Below are 16,265 nucleotides of genomic sequence, written 5' to 3'. Positions count from 1 at the left end.
TGCCTTCCTTACGTCAGCGCATTATGTGACGTCATCACCACGCGACCTTATTTGTGTGTCGCAGTTGGTGTTTAGGATTTGTTGGACTTTTCCTTTCCATCTTGGCAGAAGTATCAACTTTCTTTCCGAGCATCACATGCTAACTAGCAGAAAAGTATTCTTTCTAACATCCCAACCTCCGGTGAGTGTTTGCTTCGGCCCAGCCGATGGAGCTCGTCAAAGGGGCCGCGGAGGCTTCGATGCTGTCCGGCGGCAACGTCAGCAACGTCCCGGCCTTCCTCTCCAAACTCTGGACTTTGTTAGAAGACCCGCACACTGACACCCTCATCTGCTGGAACCAGGTACATATATTTATATATATATATTTGTTAGAAGACCCGCACACTGACCCCCTCATCTGCTGGAACCAGGTACATATACATATATACAGAGGTGGGTAGAGTAGCCAGAAATTGTACTCAAGTAAGAGTACTGTTACTTTAGAGATTTATTTCTCAAGTAAAAGTAAGGAGTAGTCACCCAAATATTTACTTGAGTAAAAGTAAAAAGTATGTTGTGAAAAAACTACTCAAGTACTGAGTAACTGATGAGTAACATACACACTCATATCATATATATATATATATATATATATATATATATATATATATATATATACATACATATATATACATACATTGATATATACAGTATATAATTTATAAGTATTTATTTTGCTGTTTTTGTTTACATGTTAAAGGTGTTTTAATGAATATACATGCATGTTTAACATATAGGTTCCTTTCTTTAATGAAGACTAGAATATAAGTTGGTGTATTACCTGATTCTGATGACTTGCATTGATTGTAATCAGACAGTAGTGATGATAACGTCCACGTTTTCAAATGGAGGAGAAGAAAAGTTCCTCCTTTCTGTCTAATACCACATGAAAGTGGTGGGTTTTTGGCACCTTATTTGTCCAGCTTCCATATTCGTTTTTATACACTTTACAAGAAATATATTGGCGTCAAACTCCGTAGCTTGATAGCTTGTTTACGCTGGCTTTCGGAGACTCTTGTTTTGAAAGCGCAGGCGCGATGGCGCGGCACTTTTATTGTGAAGACAGGAACGTCCTCATGTGCGGTCAGTCTTGAGGCTTTTGACGGGATGTACGGTTGAAATAAAACAAGTATCTTTTTTCCTTCACACTTTTGATTGATTGATTGGAACTTGTATTAGTAGATTGCACAGTACAGTACATATTCCGTACAATTGACCACTAAATGGTAACACCCCAATAAGTTTTTCAACTTGTTTAAGTCAGGTCATGTGACCGCCTGGCTCTGTTTGATTGGTCCAACGTCACCAGTGACTGCATCTGATTGGTGGAATGAAGTGAAACGTCACCAGTAAGGCAGGCACTTTGAAGGTCTGTCTGACAGACCAAAACAAACAAAGCGTGCATTAACAGATCGATAAAAATTAGTAGCGAGCTGAATGTAGATAAAAGTAGCGGAGTAAAAGTAGCGTTCCTTCTCTATAAATATACTTAAGTAAAAGTAAAAGTATGTTGCATTAAAACTACTCTTAGAAGTACAATTTATCCCAAAAGTTACTCAAGTAGATGTAACGGAGTAAATGTAGCGCGTTACTACCCACCTCTGCATATATATATATATATATATATATATATATATATATATATATATTTGTCAGAAGATCCGCACACTGACACCCTCATCTGCTGGAACCAGGTACATATATACATATATATATATATATATATATATATATATATATATATATATATATATATATATATATATATATATATATATATATATATATATTTGTTAGAAGACCCGCACACTGACCCCCTCATCTGCTGGAACATGGTAATCATATATATATATATATATATATATATATATATATATATATATATATATATATATATATATATATATATATATATAATTTATATATTTGTTAGAAGACCCGCACACTGACCCTCTCATCTGATATTTATCACTTCTTACACCTGTCATGTACCTATGAGATTGTCATGCCTAATATTATGATATTTCTCACTTAGGCATCACTCAAACTCTTGCTTTCTCTCAACTTTCTCAAAGGTTTTTTCTTCTTCATCTTCTTTCAGACTGGAAGCAGTTTCCATGTTTACGACCAGGGTCGCTTTTCGAAGGAGGTCCTCCCCCAGTTCTTCAAACATAACAACATGGCCAGTTTCATTCGCCAGCTCAACATGTGTGAGTATGACTCCTGGAAGGTGTCCTTCTCAAGCAAAGGTTCCATGTCCAAGTCTTCCAGCACCACATATTGTTGTTTGAATGTTTCAAGATGGCTTCCGGAAGGTGGTCCACATTGAGCAGGGCGGTCTGCTGAAACCTGAGAAGGACGACACAGAGTTCCAACATCCGTTCTTCATTAGAGGACAAGAACATCTGCTGGAGAACATCAAACGCAAAGTCACCAATGTAAATATCTGCAGCTGTAACAGTGTTCCATCCTCTGGTCTCCATGACAACGCTGTGCTTGCAGGTGTCTGCTGTGCGTCAGGAGGAGGTGAAGATCTCAACCAACGAGGTCAACAAGATCCTGAATGACGTACAAGTGATGAAGGGCAAGCAGGAGACCATTGACTCCAGAATCATCGCCATGAAACAGTAAGAACCCCTGAGTCTAAAGCGCACCAGTTCTGCTTCTTGTCCTGTAAAGACCTCAGGTTGACATTTGTCAACATCTAGTAGAATGAAACAGTCAGAACCCCGAGTCTAAAGCACACCAGTTCTGCTTCTTGTCCTGGCCAGACTGAGCAGACTGAACAGGATCTCTGTGTGTTTCAGTGAGAACGAGGCTCTGTGGCGGGAGATGGCGTGTCTGAGACAGAAACACGCCCAACAGCAGAAGGTGGTCAACAAGGTAAGCACACAAAAACATGGTCACTTTGGATTTGGCCAATATTTATATTCCGTCTTTTCAAAACTCTGAGGCCAAACAAAAGCATTCCAAATGGTTGCAATATTGACCTGATGAGAGAAATCACACGCTTCCCCAAAAACTGTTCAAATGGCCCCTCTTCAAGTTCCACTTATAGTTTGACCAACTTTTCATCACAACATTATCCTCCACTTTAAGACCCACTGAGGAACTTTGTATGTAAGTTGTATGTAATATTTGTGAGTAACACATGCTTTCATGTCATTTGACAAGGTAGTAAAGTAGGCGAGATATAATTATTGACTACAATAAAAGCAAGAGTGCTTATATTTGAGTGGGCCCCGGGCCCCTCTGTAGTGGAACATCTGGGTCATAAAGATTGAGAAGCTGATTTGGGAGATGGTCTGGCCAAGGTCTCTGATGGTGACTACAGGGCGCCATGTCTCAGAAAGACCATACTCGCTCTGGCCAGTATGAAGAGAGTATGGCCAACTCAACAGGCGCCATCTTTCCTACCAAGGACGGATGCCTGCGTCTGAGTCGTTCTGACGTTAGTTTTCCAAGCAAAATAATAGGCTGAACATCCATCCATCCATTTTCTACCGCTTGTCCCCTTCGGCAACACATGCTTTTATTTTGTTAAAGTAGTCTCGGCGTTCATGCAGGGACTTTGGAACATTCACCATGACCAAAATACTTTTACAGTATTTGTTCCATAGTTCTTCTTCTTCTTCTTCATTTACATGTGGACAGGTTGTAACTACTAATCATTAACATTTGAAAAGGTGGAAGAGCAAATATTTGTGTTTGTTGTCTTCTAACAAGTGTTTTTGTCTCTCAAGTTGATTCAGTTCCTGGTGACGCTGGTCCAGTCCAACAGGATCATGGGAGTCAAGAGAAAACTGCAAGTGGACCTTCAAAGTCGAGTTGTATTATTGATGATGGTTAGATGATGATGTCATGTCCTGTCTGCAGTCCGCTCATGCTCAGTGACCCAGGCTCCGCCCACTCGCTGCCCAAATACGCTCGACCCCTTTCTCTGGAGCAGTCTGCAGAACCCCCTCTGACCTCTGGACCAGTCATCTCCGACGTCACAGAGGTGGCCACGCCCACAGCAGAAGAAGTGGTCAGTGACTGGATGGGAAGTGGGTGAGGAAACTTCTGGCGTGTTAATACGTGACCTTAACCCCCAAGTGCGCTATTAAAGTGACACATGTTGAAGGTCGTACCCTTATTAAAGTAACATGTTGAAGGTCGTACCGTTATTAAAGTGTACATGTTGAAGGTCGTACCGTTATTAAAGTGCAAATGTTGAAGGTCGTACCGTCATTAAAGTGACACATGTTGAAGGTCGTACCCTTATTAAAGTAACATGTTGAAGGTCGTACCGTTATTAAAGTGCAAATGTTGAAGGTCGTACCGTTATTAAAGTGACACATGTTGAAGGTCGTACTGTTATTAAAGTGACACATGTTGAAGGTCGTACCCTTATTAAAGTAACATGTTGAAGGTCGTACCGTTATTAAAGTGACACATGTTGAAGGTCGTACCGTTATTAAAGTGACACATGTTGAAGGTCGTACTGTTATTAAAGTGACACATGTTGAAGGTCGTACCCTTATTAAAGTAACATGTTGAAGGTCGTACCGTTATTAAAGTGCACATGTTGAAGGTCGTACCGTTATTAAAGTGACATGTTGAAGGTCGTACTGTTATTAAAGTGACATGTTGAAGGTCGGACTGTTATTAAAGTAACATTGAAGGTCGTACTGTTATTAAAGTAACATATTGAAGGTCGTACTGTTATTAAAGTGACACATGTTGAAGGTCGTACGTTATTAAAGTGACACATGTTGAAGGTCGTACCCTTATTAAAGTAACATGTTGAAGGTCGTACCGTTATTAAAGTGACACATGTTGAAGGTCGTACTGTTATTAAAGTGACACATGTTGAAGGTCGTACCCTTATTAAAGTAACATGTTGAAGGTCGTACCGTTATTAAAGTGACACATGTTGAAGGTCGTGCTGTTATTAAAGTGACACATGTTGAAGGTCGTACCCTTATTAAAGTGACACATGTTGAAGGTCGTACCCTTATTAAAGTAACATGTTGAAGGTCGTACCGTTATTAAAGTGCACATGTTGAAGGTCGTACCGTTATTAAAGTGACACATGTTGAAGGTCGTACCGTTATTAAAGTAACATGTTGAAGGTCGTACTGTTACTAAAGTGACATGTTGAAGGTCGGACTGTTATTAAAGTGACACATGTTGAAGGTCGTACTGTTATTAAAGTGACACATGTTGAAGGTCGTACCCTTATTAAAGTGACACATGTTGAAGGTCGTACCCTTATTAAAGTAACATGTTGAAGGTCGTACCGTTATTAAAGTGCACATGTTGAAGGTCGTACCGTTATTAAAGTGACACATGTTGAAGGTCGTACCGTTATTAAAGTAACATGTTGAAGGTCGTACTGTTACTAAAGTGACATGTTGAAGGTCGGACTGTTATTAAAGTGACACATGTTGAAGGTCGTACTTTTATTAAAGTAACATATTGAAGGTCGTACTGTTATTAAAGTGACACATGTTGAAGGTCGTACGTTATTAAAGTGACACATGTTGAAGGTCGTACTGTTATTAAAGTGACATGTTGAAGGTCGTACTGTTATTAAAGTGACATGTTGAAGGTCGTACTGTTATTAAAGTGACACATGTTGAAGGTCGTACTGTTATTAAAGTGACATGTTGAAGGTCGTACTGTTATTAAAGTGACACATGTTGAAGGTCATAATGTTATTAAAGTGATACATGTTGAAGGTTGTACTGTTATTAAAGTGACACATGTTGAAGGTCGGACTGTTATTAAAGTGCACATGTTGAAGGTCGTACCGTTATTAAAGTGACACATGTTGAAGGTCGTACCGTTATTAAAGTAACATGTTGAAGGTCGTACTGTTACTAAAGTGACATGTTGAAGGTCGGACTGTTACTAAAGTGACATGTTGAAGGTCGTACTGTTATTAAAGTGACATGTTGAAGGTCGGACTGTTATTAAAGTAACATTGAAGGTCGTACTGTTATTAAAGTGACACATGTTGAAGGTCGTACTGCTATTAAAGTAACATGTTGAAGGTCGTACTGTTATTAAAGTAACATGTTGAAGGTCGTACTGTTATTAAAGTGACACATGTTGAAGGTCGTACTGTTATTAAAGTAACATATTGAAGGTCGTACTGTTATTAAAGTGACATGTTGAAGGTCGTACTGTTATTAAAGTAACATATTGAAGGTCGTAATGTTATTAAAGTGATGCATGTTGAAGGTCGTACTGTTATTAAAGTGACATGTTGAAGGTCGTACTGTTATTAAAGTAACATGTTGAAGGTCGTACTGTTATTAAAGTGACACATGTTGAAGGTCGTACCCTTATTAAAGTGACATGTTGAAGGTCATAATGTTATTAAAGTGATACATGTTGAAGGTTGTACTGTTATTAAAATGACACATGTTGAAGGTCGGGACTGTTATTAAAGTGCACATGTTGAAGGTCGTACCGTTATTAAAGTGACACATGTTGAAGGTCGTACCGTTATTAAAGTAACATGTTGAAGGTCGTACTGTTACTAAAGTGACATGTTGAAGGTCGGACTGTTATTAAAGTGACATGTTGAAGGTCGTACTGTTATTAAAGTGACATGTTGAAGGTCGGACTGTTATTAAAGTAACATTGAAGGTCGTACTGTTATTAAAGTGACACATGTTGAAGGTCGTACTGCTATTAAAGTAACATGTTGAAGGTCGTACTGTTATTAAAGTAACATGTTGAAGGTCGTACTGTTATTAAAGTGACACATGTTGAAGGTCGTACTGTTATTAAAGTAACATATTGAAGGTCGTACTGTTATTAAAGTGACACATGTTGAAGGTCGTACGTTATTAAAGTGACACATGTTGAAGGTCGTACTGTTATTAAAGTGACATGTTGAAAGTCGTACTGTTATTAAAGTGACATGTTGAAGGTCGTACTGTTATTAAAGTGACACATATTGAAGGTCGTACTGTTATTAAAGTGACATGTTGAAGGTCGTACTGTTATTAAAGTGACACGTGTTGAAGGTCATAATGTTATTAAAGTGATACATGTTGAAGGTTGTACTGTTATTAAAGTGACACATGTTGAAGGTCGTACTGTTATTAAAGTGACACATGTTGAAGGTCGGACTGTTATTAAAGTGCACATGTTGAAGGTCGTACCGTTATTAAAGTGACACATGTTGAAGGTCGTACCGTTATTAAAGTAACATGTTGAAGGTCGTACTGTTACTAAAGTGACATGTTGAAGGTCGGACTGTTATTAAAGTGACATGTTGAAGGTCGTACTGTTATTAAAGTGACATGTTGAAGGTCGGACTGTTATTAAAGTAACATTGAAGGTCGTACTGTTATTAAAGTGACACATGTTGAAGGTCGTACTGCTATTAAAGTAACATGTTGAAGGTCGTACTGTTATTAAAGTAACATGTTGAAGGTCGTACTGTTATTAAAGTGACACATGTTGAAGGTCGTACTGTTATTAAAGTAACATATTGAAGGTCGTACTGTTATTAAAGTGACATGTTGAAGGTCGTACTGTTATTAAAGTAACATGTTGAAGGTCGTACTGTTATTAAAGTAACATATTGAAGTTCGTAATGTTATTAAAGTGACATGTTGAAGGTCATAATGTTATTAAAGTGATACATGTTGAAGGTCATAATGTTATTAAAGTGACACATGTTGAAGGTCATACTGTTATTAAAGTGATACATGTTGAAGGTCATAATGTTATTAAAGTGATACATGTTGAAGGTCATAATGTTATTAAAGTGATACATGTTGAAGGTCATAATGTTATTAAAGTGATACATGTTGAAGGTCATAATGTTATTAAAGTGACACATGTTGAAGGTCGTACTGTTATTAAAGTGACACATGTTGAAGGTCGTAATGTTATTAAAGTGACACATGTTGAAGGTCATAATGTTATTAAAGTGAGACATAACTACTGTCATTGTGATTCCCAGCAGCAGAAAAAGACAGTCGCCTAACATCAGCCATGACGTGGTGGAGGAAGTGGTGGCGTGTGTGGACACGCCCCTTTCTCCCACGGCCTTCATCAACTCCATCCTGCAGGAAGATGACAACATGATGGTGGCAGGTCAGTCTTCTTCATGTGCTTACATATGTGTGTTGTCTTACATATGTGTGTTGTCTTACATATGTGTGTTGTCTTACATATGTGTGTTGTCTTCTTCATGTCCTTACATATGTGTGTTGTCTTACATATGTGTGTTGTCTTACATATGTGTGTTGTCTTCTTCATGTGCTTACATATGTGTGTTGTCTTACATATGTGTGTTATCTTCTTCATGTGCTTACATATGTGTGTTGTCTTACATATGTGTGTTATCTTCTTTATGTCCTTACATATGTGTGTTGTCTTCTTCATGTGCTTACATATGTTTGGACCACCTTCAGACTCTTCTGTTGTTCTGATGGACGCCCCCCAGACCACAGCCCCCAATGGCCAATCACCTTCCCCCACCTCAGACCTGGTCCCCACCTCAGACCTGGTCCCCACCTCAGACCTGGTCCCCACCTGTCAGACTCTGGCTTGTATCGACAAGTAAGTCTGCACCATTGGACCACTTCCTCTCAATATGTCATAACAGTGTGTGTGTGTGTGTGTGTGTGTGTGTGTGTGTGTGTGTGTGTGTGTGTGTGTGTGTGTGTGTGTGTGTGTGTGTGTGTGTGTGTGTGTGTGTGTGTGTGTGTGTGTGTGTGTGTGTGATTTTAGGTGTGAATTGTCCAATCACGTGGAGACGATTGACAACAGTCTAGGACACCTGCAGAACACCCTCAACAACCCAACCTTCACCTTTGAAACTTCTCCGCTCTTGGAGGTGTGTGTGTGTGTGTGTGTGTGTGTGTGTGTGTGTGTGTGTGTGTGTGTGTGTGTGTGTGTGTGTGTGTGTGTGTGTGTGTGTGTGTGTGTGTGTGTGTGTGTGAGAGTGTGTGTGTGTGAGTGCGTGGGTGTGTGTGTGAGTGAGTGTGTGTGTGTGTGTGTGTGTGTGTGAGTGTGTGAGATGACAACACACACTCACTTGTGTCACAATCTTTGTGTTCAGTTGGTGTACCCCTCATGGTCTCCAGGAGACTTTGACTTCAACACCTTGGACAGTGTGAGTGACATCATCTTCATCATCTTCATCATCTTGTCTGTCTAACAAAACTGTGTCATGTTCACAGCTTCTAAGTGAGGACACACCCAGAGGATCTGCTCAAAGCAACAGTACAGGTAACAAACCACATAAACAACACATACAAACAACATAAACAACACATACAAACAACACATACCAACCACATAAATAACACATACAAACGACATGAATAACACATACAAACAACATAAACAACACATACAAACAACATAAACAACACATACAAACAACATAAACAACACATACAAACAACATAAACAACACATACAAACAACATAAACAACACATACAAACGACATAAACAACACATACAAACGACATAAACAACACATACAAACAACATAAACAACATACAAACAACCTAAACAACATACAAACAACCTAAATAAAACATACAAACGACATAAATAACATACAATCAACATAAATAACACATACAAACAACATAAATAACATACAAACGACATGAATAACATATACAAACAACATAAATAACACATACAAACAACATAAATAACACGTACAAACAACATAAATAACAAATACAAACAACATAAATAACAAATACAAACAACATAAATAACAAATACAAACAACATAAATAACACATACAAACAACATAAATAACACATACAAACGACAAACAACACATACACATGTGCGAGATGACATCACAAATGTGCGCGATGACATCACAAATGTGCGTGATGACATCACAAATGTGCGCGATGACATCACAAATGCGTGCAATGACATCACAAATGTGCGTGATGACATCACAAATGTGCGCGATGACATCACAAATGCGTGCAATGACATCACAAATGCGTGCAATGACATCACAAATGTGCGCAATGACATGACATGAAAGTGGTCTCCGAGGTGACAGTGGTGTTGTGTGACTGATCCAGGTAAGCAGTTGGTGCAGTACACACCTGTGCACATTCCTGAAGCTGACCTGCCATCGTTACTGGAGTTGGAGGCGGAGCCTTTCCTCAGCCCTGAAACGCCCATTGATGATCCGACCACCAAACTGAACTCTGACCTCTGACCTCACGCAAGAAGCCGTGAATGTTTTTGAGTGCGACTCCGTATCCATGACGACAGTGTGTGGTGAAAGGTGACATTGTACATACTGTACATGTATTGTATACTTTGGAAAGTTGGACTTGACTTGTGTCATCAACTTGATAGGACTTCCAAAATTGATGTTCAAAAGAGACAAAAACATTTATTGCAGATTCATTAAAAGACATTTTTCAAGTTCAGCTAATCAGCAGTGATCTTAAATCTTTCACAACAAGAGGCCAGGACCCCCTGGGCGGGGCCTGAAGGCTAGTGGTACAGGTGTGATCGTGCCGATGGGTCCGTGCACTCAAACTGCCGGCGTAAGAACCAAAGTCGGGGCTTGAGGTGGACTTCAGCAGGTGTCCTCCAGGTCCATGTTCTCTGCAGCTGTCAGCCAAAACACCAAATCTGGTTTCCTTCCCACAGCATTTGTGACAAAACAACAAGGAGCGTAACTCTCTTTAGGTCAAAGGTGTGACCTCACCTTCAGGACCCTGACCCGATGGGTTGTACTGTTCAGTGACGGAACCTGCAGAGAACAAGCAGAACCAGGAGGACGCAAAGAAGAAGCGTTGAGCACGTTGAGCCTCGGTGGCTCTTGGTCCAACCCCCGAGCGCCTTCTCAATATTCCTGACTCCGGAGACACTTACCAGCCTTGTGGAAGTCCTGGGTCACCTGTGCAGCACCTGCAATACCACATGACAACATTTAGCCTACCCTGCTAAGACATTTGGAGTCATCCTTGGTCCGACCCCCGAGCGCCTTCTCAATATTCCTAACTCTGGAGACACTTACCAGCCTTGTGGAAGTCCTGGGTCACCTGTGGAGCACCTGTAACACCACATGACAACATTTAGCCTACCCTGTTAAGACATTTGGACTCGTCCTTTGAAGAGACTCACTGGAGTCCAGCGGAGCTCCCGTTGCCTCTGAAAAGACTGAAAGCAAACATGTTCAACCTATGAAACACCTTTGGTGGGCGGAGCTTACCTGAGGCCGTCGCCACGGTAACCATATCGGTGTGCCATGTCTGCGTTCCTGTGAGAAAAGGGCGTCACACCGGTGTCGGGGATGCCACGGTGCTTGACAAGTACCTGAGTGCAGAGTGTGGGCAGGGCCGACATCTGCCGGTTGGGTTGGCTCCACCACAAGTGATGATCCTGTAACTGACGTGGAACGGCGGGGTGAAGAACATGGCCGACCGGAAGCAAAAGGTCCTTATATGATGCTCACCGACACGGTCAACGGGGAAGCGGCTTGTGGACTGGATGGTGCCTGCTGACATCAGCAGTCCAGAGATGAAGAAAAACACTGAGGTTCGCACGTTGGCGTAGACCGGTCGTACCTGCTGCAGCCCACGGGAGGCTGTGAGTGTGAAGCTCTCCGAGGGTCACTGAGAAGAACAACAAACACTCAACTTCTGTCCTGCTTGGTTTTTGTGTTAAAAACTGTGAGATGTTGACCTCCTTGGCTTTCCCTCAGCTGGGTCTGTCGGCCATTTCCTGCTTGAACATCATTGGTCAGTACAACTTTCATGCTTGGACAACAGAATGCTCCTACCGTTAGCATGAAGCCAGTCTGCACCTGTCCCACAGAAAACAAGTAGAAATGGAACAAAAATAAACATGGTACTGCGATCGCTCGTAGTACTTTGTACTTCTTTGAGTACCTGCTTGATCCCCTGGTGATGACGACAATGCTGAGGGAAATGAACCACACCATAGAATCAGTCACCATGTTCTTCATCAAAAAGCACAGTGAGATTTGTTTCAGTACGTAGGTCCTCCTGGGCAGTGGAGTGAGCGTGTTCTGAGTCGGGACTCGATGGTGATTGGTCAGAGGGGGGGTCTCCTTTCCATTGGCCGATGACGTCACCTTCATCACAATCAAAACAAAAAGTATTCAGGTGCTTAATGAATAGTAACACTGAATATTTCTGACCTTTGGAGTCTATCATAGTCTGGTAAGTAGTGTGGAGTCTTATCATAGTTGTGTCAGTAGTGTGGAGTCTATCATAGTCCGGTCAATAGTGTGGAGTCTATCATAGTTGGGTCAATAGTGTGGAGTCTATCATAGTCTGGTCAATAGTGTGGAGTCTATCATAGTCTGGTCAATAGTGTGACCTGAAAGAAAGAGGTCATAGTTCATGCTGATGATGGTAGATCCAAAGCAACAAACCTGCATTGTCAGCAAGTGAAGTCTTTGTGTTGGCTCCACCTGACAAAACAAACTTTATTCAGATGTATTTCCCTCTGCAGCTCACAACAACATTCCTCAAAGTGTGAGAGTTTCTTGCTGGCAGGATTGTAGTCTCTCTCACCCAGCAGCTGGTGCAAGAAGTGGAGAACGGGCGTCTGAATGGTTCCTTCAGGAGTAGATGGAGAAACAAGTCACCCACAGGTTGGTGGATTTTGTGTCAAGGTATTAGCAGCTAATGTTTGCTCATCAAAGGGGAAACTACCTGAAATATTCACCCACCTCAACTGGGATATCATGTAACAGACTTGGTACGCACAAACACCTGGGACCTCATGTAACAGACTTGGTACGCACAAACACCTGGGACCTCATGTAACAGACTTGGTACGCACAAACACCTGGGACCTCATGTAACAGACTTGGTACGCACAAACACCTGGGACCTCATGTAACAGACTTGGTACGCACAAACACCTGGGCCCTCATGTAACAGACTTGGTACGCACAAACACCTGGGACCTCATGTAACAGACTTGGTACGCACAAACACCTGGGCCCTCATGTAACAGACTTGGTACGCACAAACACCTGGGACCTCATGTAACAGACTTGGTACGCACAAACACCTGGACCCATATATAACAGACTTGGTACGCACAAACACCTGGGCCCATATATAACAGACTTGGTACACAGAAACACCTGGGACCTCATGTAACAGACTTGGTACGCACAAACACCTGGGGCCTCATGTAACAGACTTGGTACGCACAAACACCTGGACCCATATATAACAGACTTGGTACGCACAAACACCTGGGCCCATATATAACAGACTTGGTACGCACAAACACCTGGGCCCATATATAACAGACTTGGTACGCACAAACACCTGGGACCTCATGTAACAGACTTGGTACGCACAAACACCTGGACCCATATATAACAGACTTGGTACGCACAAACACCTGGGACCTCATGTAACAGACTTTGTACACACAAACACCTGGGCCCATATATAACAGACTTGGTACGCAGAAACACCTGGGACCTCATGTAACAGACTTGGTACGCACAAACACCTGGGATCTCATGTAACAGACTTGGTACGCACAAACACCTGGCGTACAACTTTTATCACGGCAAAGAGGAGATGTATCAAGACTGCCGTTAATGTGGAAATGTGCGTATGCCAACTCCGTAGCTGGGTAACAAAAACTTTTACTCCTCAGACTGATTGAGGTGTCCATCAGAGACATATGAAGAAGTTACAACCCGACATTCAAGCTCGGCCACATATTCATTGATCCAGTCCAGACCTGGGCATTCTGCGGCCCGCGGTCCACATCCAGCCCTTTGTGCGTCCCTGTCCGGCCCGCGTGAGGCCAATCATAAATTACAAAATACATTTAAAAAAGTATCTATGTCGAGTGTGCAATACAACGGTGCTGCTTTTGTTTTGAAAAGCGTTATTTGTATTACTTCCGTGTGGACGTATGCTCGTGCGCGATTGTGAGTGAATGTGAACAGCGGCAATCACAAATTACAAAATAAATTAAAAATAACATCTATGTCGTGCGTGCAATACAACTGTGCTGCTTTTATTTTGAAAAGTGTTATTTATGGGCGTATGTCTGTGTGTAACCTGTGAGTGAAGGTGCACAGCGACAAGCGATGCCCCGTTACCCCCGAGACGCTAAAAAGAGAAAAGTTGATGACGAATGGCGGGTTTTCAACAAATCATGGACTGCCAAGTATTTCTTTACAGAAGTTAAAGGTAAAGCCGTGTGCTTGATTTGTGGTAGACAGGTTGCTGTGTTTAAAGAATATCATTTGAATCGCCACTACATGACGAAGCACGAGGAAAAATCCCGGAATCTGTCTGATGAAGCGCGCGCAAGGGAGGCTGATGCGTTGATGGTAAAACTGCAAACCCAACAAAGGACTTTTTGCCAAATTTCACACCCCCAGATATGCAGCCGTCAGGACAAGTTTCGTCATTTCTCACAAAATCGCCAGAAAAAGTAAGGCGTTTTCTGACCGAGAGTTTATTAAGGAGTGCTTATTGGACTCTGTTGCGCTGATATGCCCGGAAAAGAGGGGCACATTTGAGAACGTGTCACTCTCCCGATGCACTGTAACGAGGCGGGTTGAGAACATCGCTGGAAACTTGGAGCTTCAGCTGAAGAATGGAACGGCCGACTGACTGTTTTTCGCTGGCTTTGGAGGAGAGCTGCGATGTACGTGACACCGCCCAGCTGCTCATCTTCTTACGTGAGATAACTGCAGACTTTCAAATCACAGAGTAGCTGGCAGCCATGCAGTCAATTAAAGAGACAACCACAGGTAATGACTTGTTCACAGAGGTAAATGCGTGTTTGGACATGTTAGGACTGAAATGGGACAAGCTGGCAGGTGTGACAACAGATGGTTGTCCAAATCTGACGGGGAAAAATGTTGGACTTTTAAAGAGGATGCAGAATAAAGTGACAGAAATTGACATTTTTGCATTATATTATACATCAGGAAGTGTTGTGTAAGACAGTGTTAAAAATAAAACCATCAAAAGCAATCTGCTTTTGTATAAAGTTAAGTTAGGTTAAATGAAATTATTATTATTATTATTTATCTTATGGTATATCAGAAATAATTTGAGCAAAATTTAATTGAAATATTGTCGGTGTGGCCCTCCAGCAGTGCTCGGGTTGGTCATGCGGCCCCCGGTAAAAATGAATTGCCCACCTCTTATCTAGTCGGTCATTTCACCACCTGGTGCTGTCCAAACATGACCCTGGGACAATCCTTGGCCTTGTCAGGTGGACAGCAGCAGCAGCAGCAGGTGGTCGTGGTACTTTGGCACTGCAGACCGAGGAAGATGACCATAGTCGGGTCTATCATAGTCGGGTCAATTGTGTGGGGTCTATCATAGTCTGGTCAATTGTGTGGGGTCTATCATAGTCGGGTCAATAGTGTGGGGTCTATCATAGTCTGGTCAATAGTGTAGAGTCTATCATTGTGAAGCAGGTGACAATCTGGCCAGAGGGAGCAATGGAAGCATTACAAGACTGCTTCCAAAGCACAGACTGGGACATGATTAAGGCAGCCGCCACAGAAAATCATCAGATGAGAGGAGTATGCAGAGTCTGTGTTCGCATACATTCAGAAGTGCATGGAGGATGTTAGTGTGATCAAGAACATCCCTACACGGGCCAAAGAGAAACCCTGGATGAACAGTGAGGTACGTGCAATGCTGAAGGCTCGGAACAAGGCTTTTAAATCTGGCGACATGGTAGCACTTCAAACAGCCAGAGCTAACCTGAACCGTGCCATTAGGGTTGCAAAGCGTGCTCACAGTCAGAAAGTGCAGGACTTCTTGGAGAACCCCACGAACACGAATGTGGCAGGGCATACATGTCATCACGGACTATAAAGCTGCCCCCCCGTCCCTGTGACAACAGCATCAGCTTTCTTAACGACCTCAACAACCACTTTGCGAGGTTTGAGGCACTTAACACCACTCCGGTGAGGAAATCCATCCCTTGCTTTGATGAGCAGCTGCTCAACCTGGAGACAGCGGATGTCTGGAGAACCCTGAGAAGAGTGAACACCCAGACAGCAGCGGGACCTGATGACATTCCGGGCAGGGTGCTTAAGGGATGTGCAGACCAGCTGGCTGGGGTTCTCACAGACATCTTCAACACCTCGCTGACCCAGGCTGTGGTACCATCATGTTTTAAGATGGCCACAATCATTCCAGTGCCTAAAAACCCCACAATCTCCTCCCTCAAT

The 16,265-nt window shown here is 42.1% G+C and overlaps 2 protein-coding genes across 4 annotated transcripts in view; one reads left to right on the top strand and one right to left on the bottom strand.

Moving 5' to 3' along the window:
* Nucleotides 1-35: 35 nt before the first annotated feature.
* On the top strand, nt 36-10,476 carry hsf1 (heat shock transcription factor 1). Of its 3 annotated transcripts, none has more exons than XM_061931561.2 (13): nt 36-341; nt 2,141-2,249; nt 2,341-2,477; nt 2,542-2,666; nt 2,847-2,922; nt 3,783-3,844; nt 3,916-4,089; nt 8,012-8,142; nt 8,463-8,610; nt 8,782-8,887; nt 9,113-9,166; nt 9,234-9,282; nt 10,120-10,476. In XM_061931561.2, exons 1-13 carry the CDS (start codon nt 207-209, stop codon nt 10,257-10,259), a joined length of 1,446 nt encoding a protein of 481 aa, XP_061787545.2. In that variant the 5' UTR covers nt 36-206; the 3' UTR covers nt 10,260-10,476. The 3 variants fall into 3 exon arrangements, with proteins under 3 accessions (XP_061787545.2, XP_061787546.2, XP_061787544.2); XM_061931562.2 differs by having other exon boundaries at nt 8,009-8,142; nt 10,185-10,476; XM_061931560.2 differs by having other exon boundaries at nt 8,009-8,142.
* Nucleotides 10,477-10,523: 47 nt separating this feature from the next.
* The window catches only part of LOC133577188 (uncharacterized), a 30,015-nt gene continuing 24,273 nt past the window's right edge, over nt 10,524-16,265 (bottom strand). Inside the window, exons 10-24 of the mRNA XM_072912537.1 lie at nt 12,598-12,642; nt 12,456-12,494; nt 12,054-12,152; nt 11,947-11,976; nt 11,838-11,861; nt 11,741-11,779; nt 11,623-11,670; nt 11,511-11,552; nt 11,372-11,443; nt 11,268-11,315; nt 11,180-11,215; nt 11,073-11,108; nt 10,928-10,963; nt 10,761-10,805; nt 10,524-10,663 (exon numbers count right to left, since the gene is read on the bottom strand). Coding sequence (XP_072768638.1) covers nt 10,629-10,663; nt 10,761-10,805; nt 10,928-10,963; nt 11,073-11,108; nt 11,180-11,215; nt 11,268-11,315; nt 11,372-11,443; nt 11,511-11,552; nt 11,623-11,670; nt 11,741-11,779; nt 11,838-11,861; nt 11,947-11,976; nt 12,054-12,152; nt 12,456-12,494; nt 12,598-12,642 — 674 coding nt within the window. The 3' untranslated portion in view covers nt 10,524-10,628. The remainder of the gene's footprint in view (nt 10,664-10,760; nt 10,806-10,927; nt 10,964-11,072; nt 11,109-11,179; nt 11,216-11,267; nt 11,316-11,371; nt 11,444-11,510; nt 11,553-11,622; nt 11,671-11,740; nt 11,780-11,837; nt 11,862-11,946; nt 11,977-12,053; nt 12,153-12,455; nt 12,495-12,597; nt 12,643-16,265) is intronic.

The sequence above is a fragment of the Nerophis lumbriciformis genome, linkage group LG37, assembly GCF_033978685.3.
Source record: "Nerophis lumbriciformis linkage group LG37, RoL_Nlum_v2.1, whole genome shotgun sequence".
Taxonomy (NCBI): Eukaryota; Metazoa; Chordata; class Actinopteri; order Syngnathiformes; family Syngnathidae; genus Nerophis; species Nerophis lumbriciformis.
The sequence above is the reverse complement of the archived record's forward strand: the minus strand, read 5'-3'. Positions and strand labels throughout refer to the sequence as shown.

Coding starts and splice junctions, on each gene's coding strand:
- hsf1 (XM_061931560.2), top strand. CDS start 207: ATGGAGCTCGTCAAAGGGGCCGCGGAGGCTTCGATGCTGTCCGGCGGC. Junction 2,478..2,541: donor TCAAACGCAAAGTCACCAAT/GTAAATATCTGC, acceptor CTGTGCTTGCAG/GTGTCTGCTGTGCGTCAGGA. Junction 4,090..8,008: donor AGTGACTGGATGGGAAGTGG/GTGAGGAAACTT, acceptor TGTGATTCCCAG/CAGCAGAAAAAGACAGTCGC.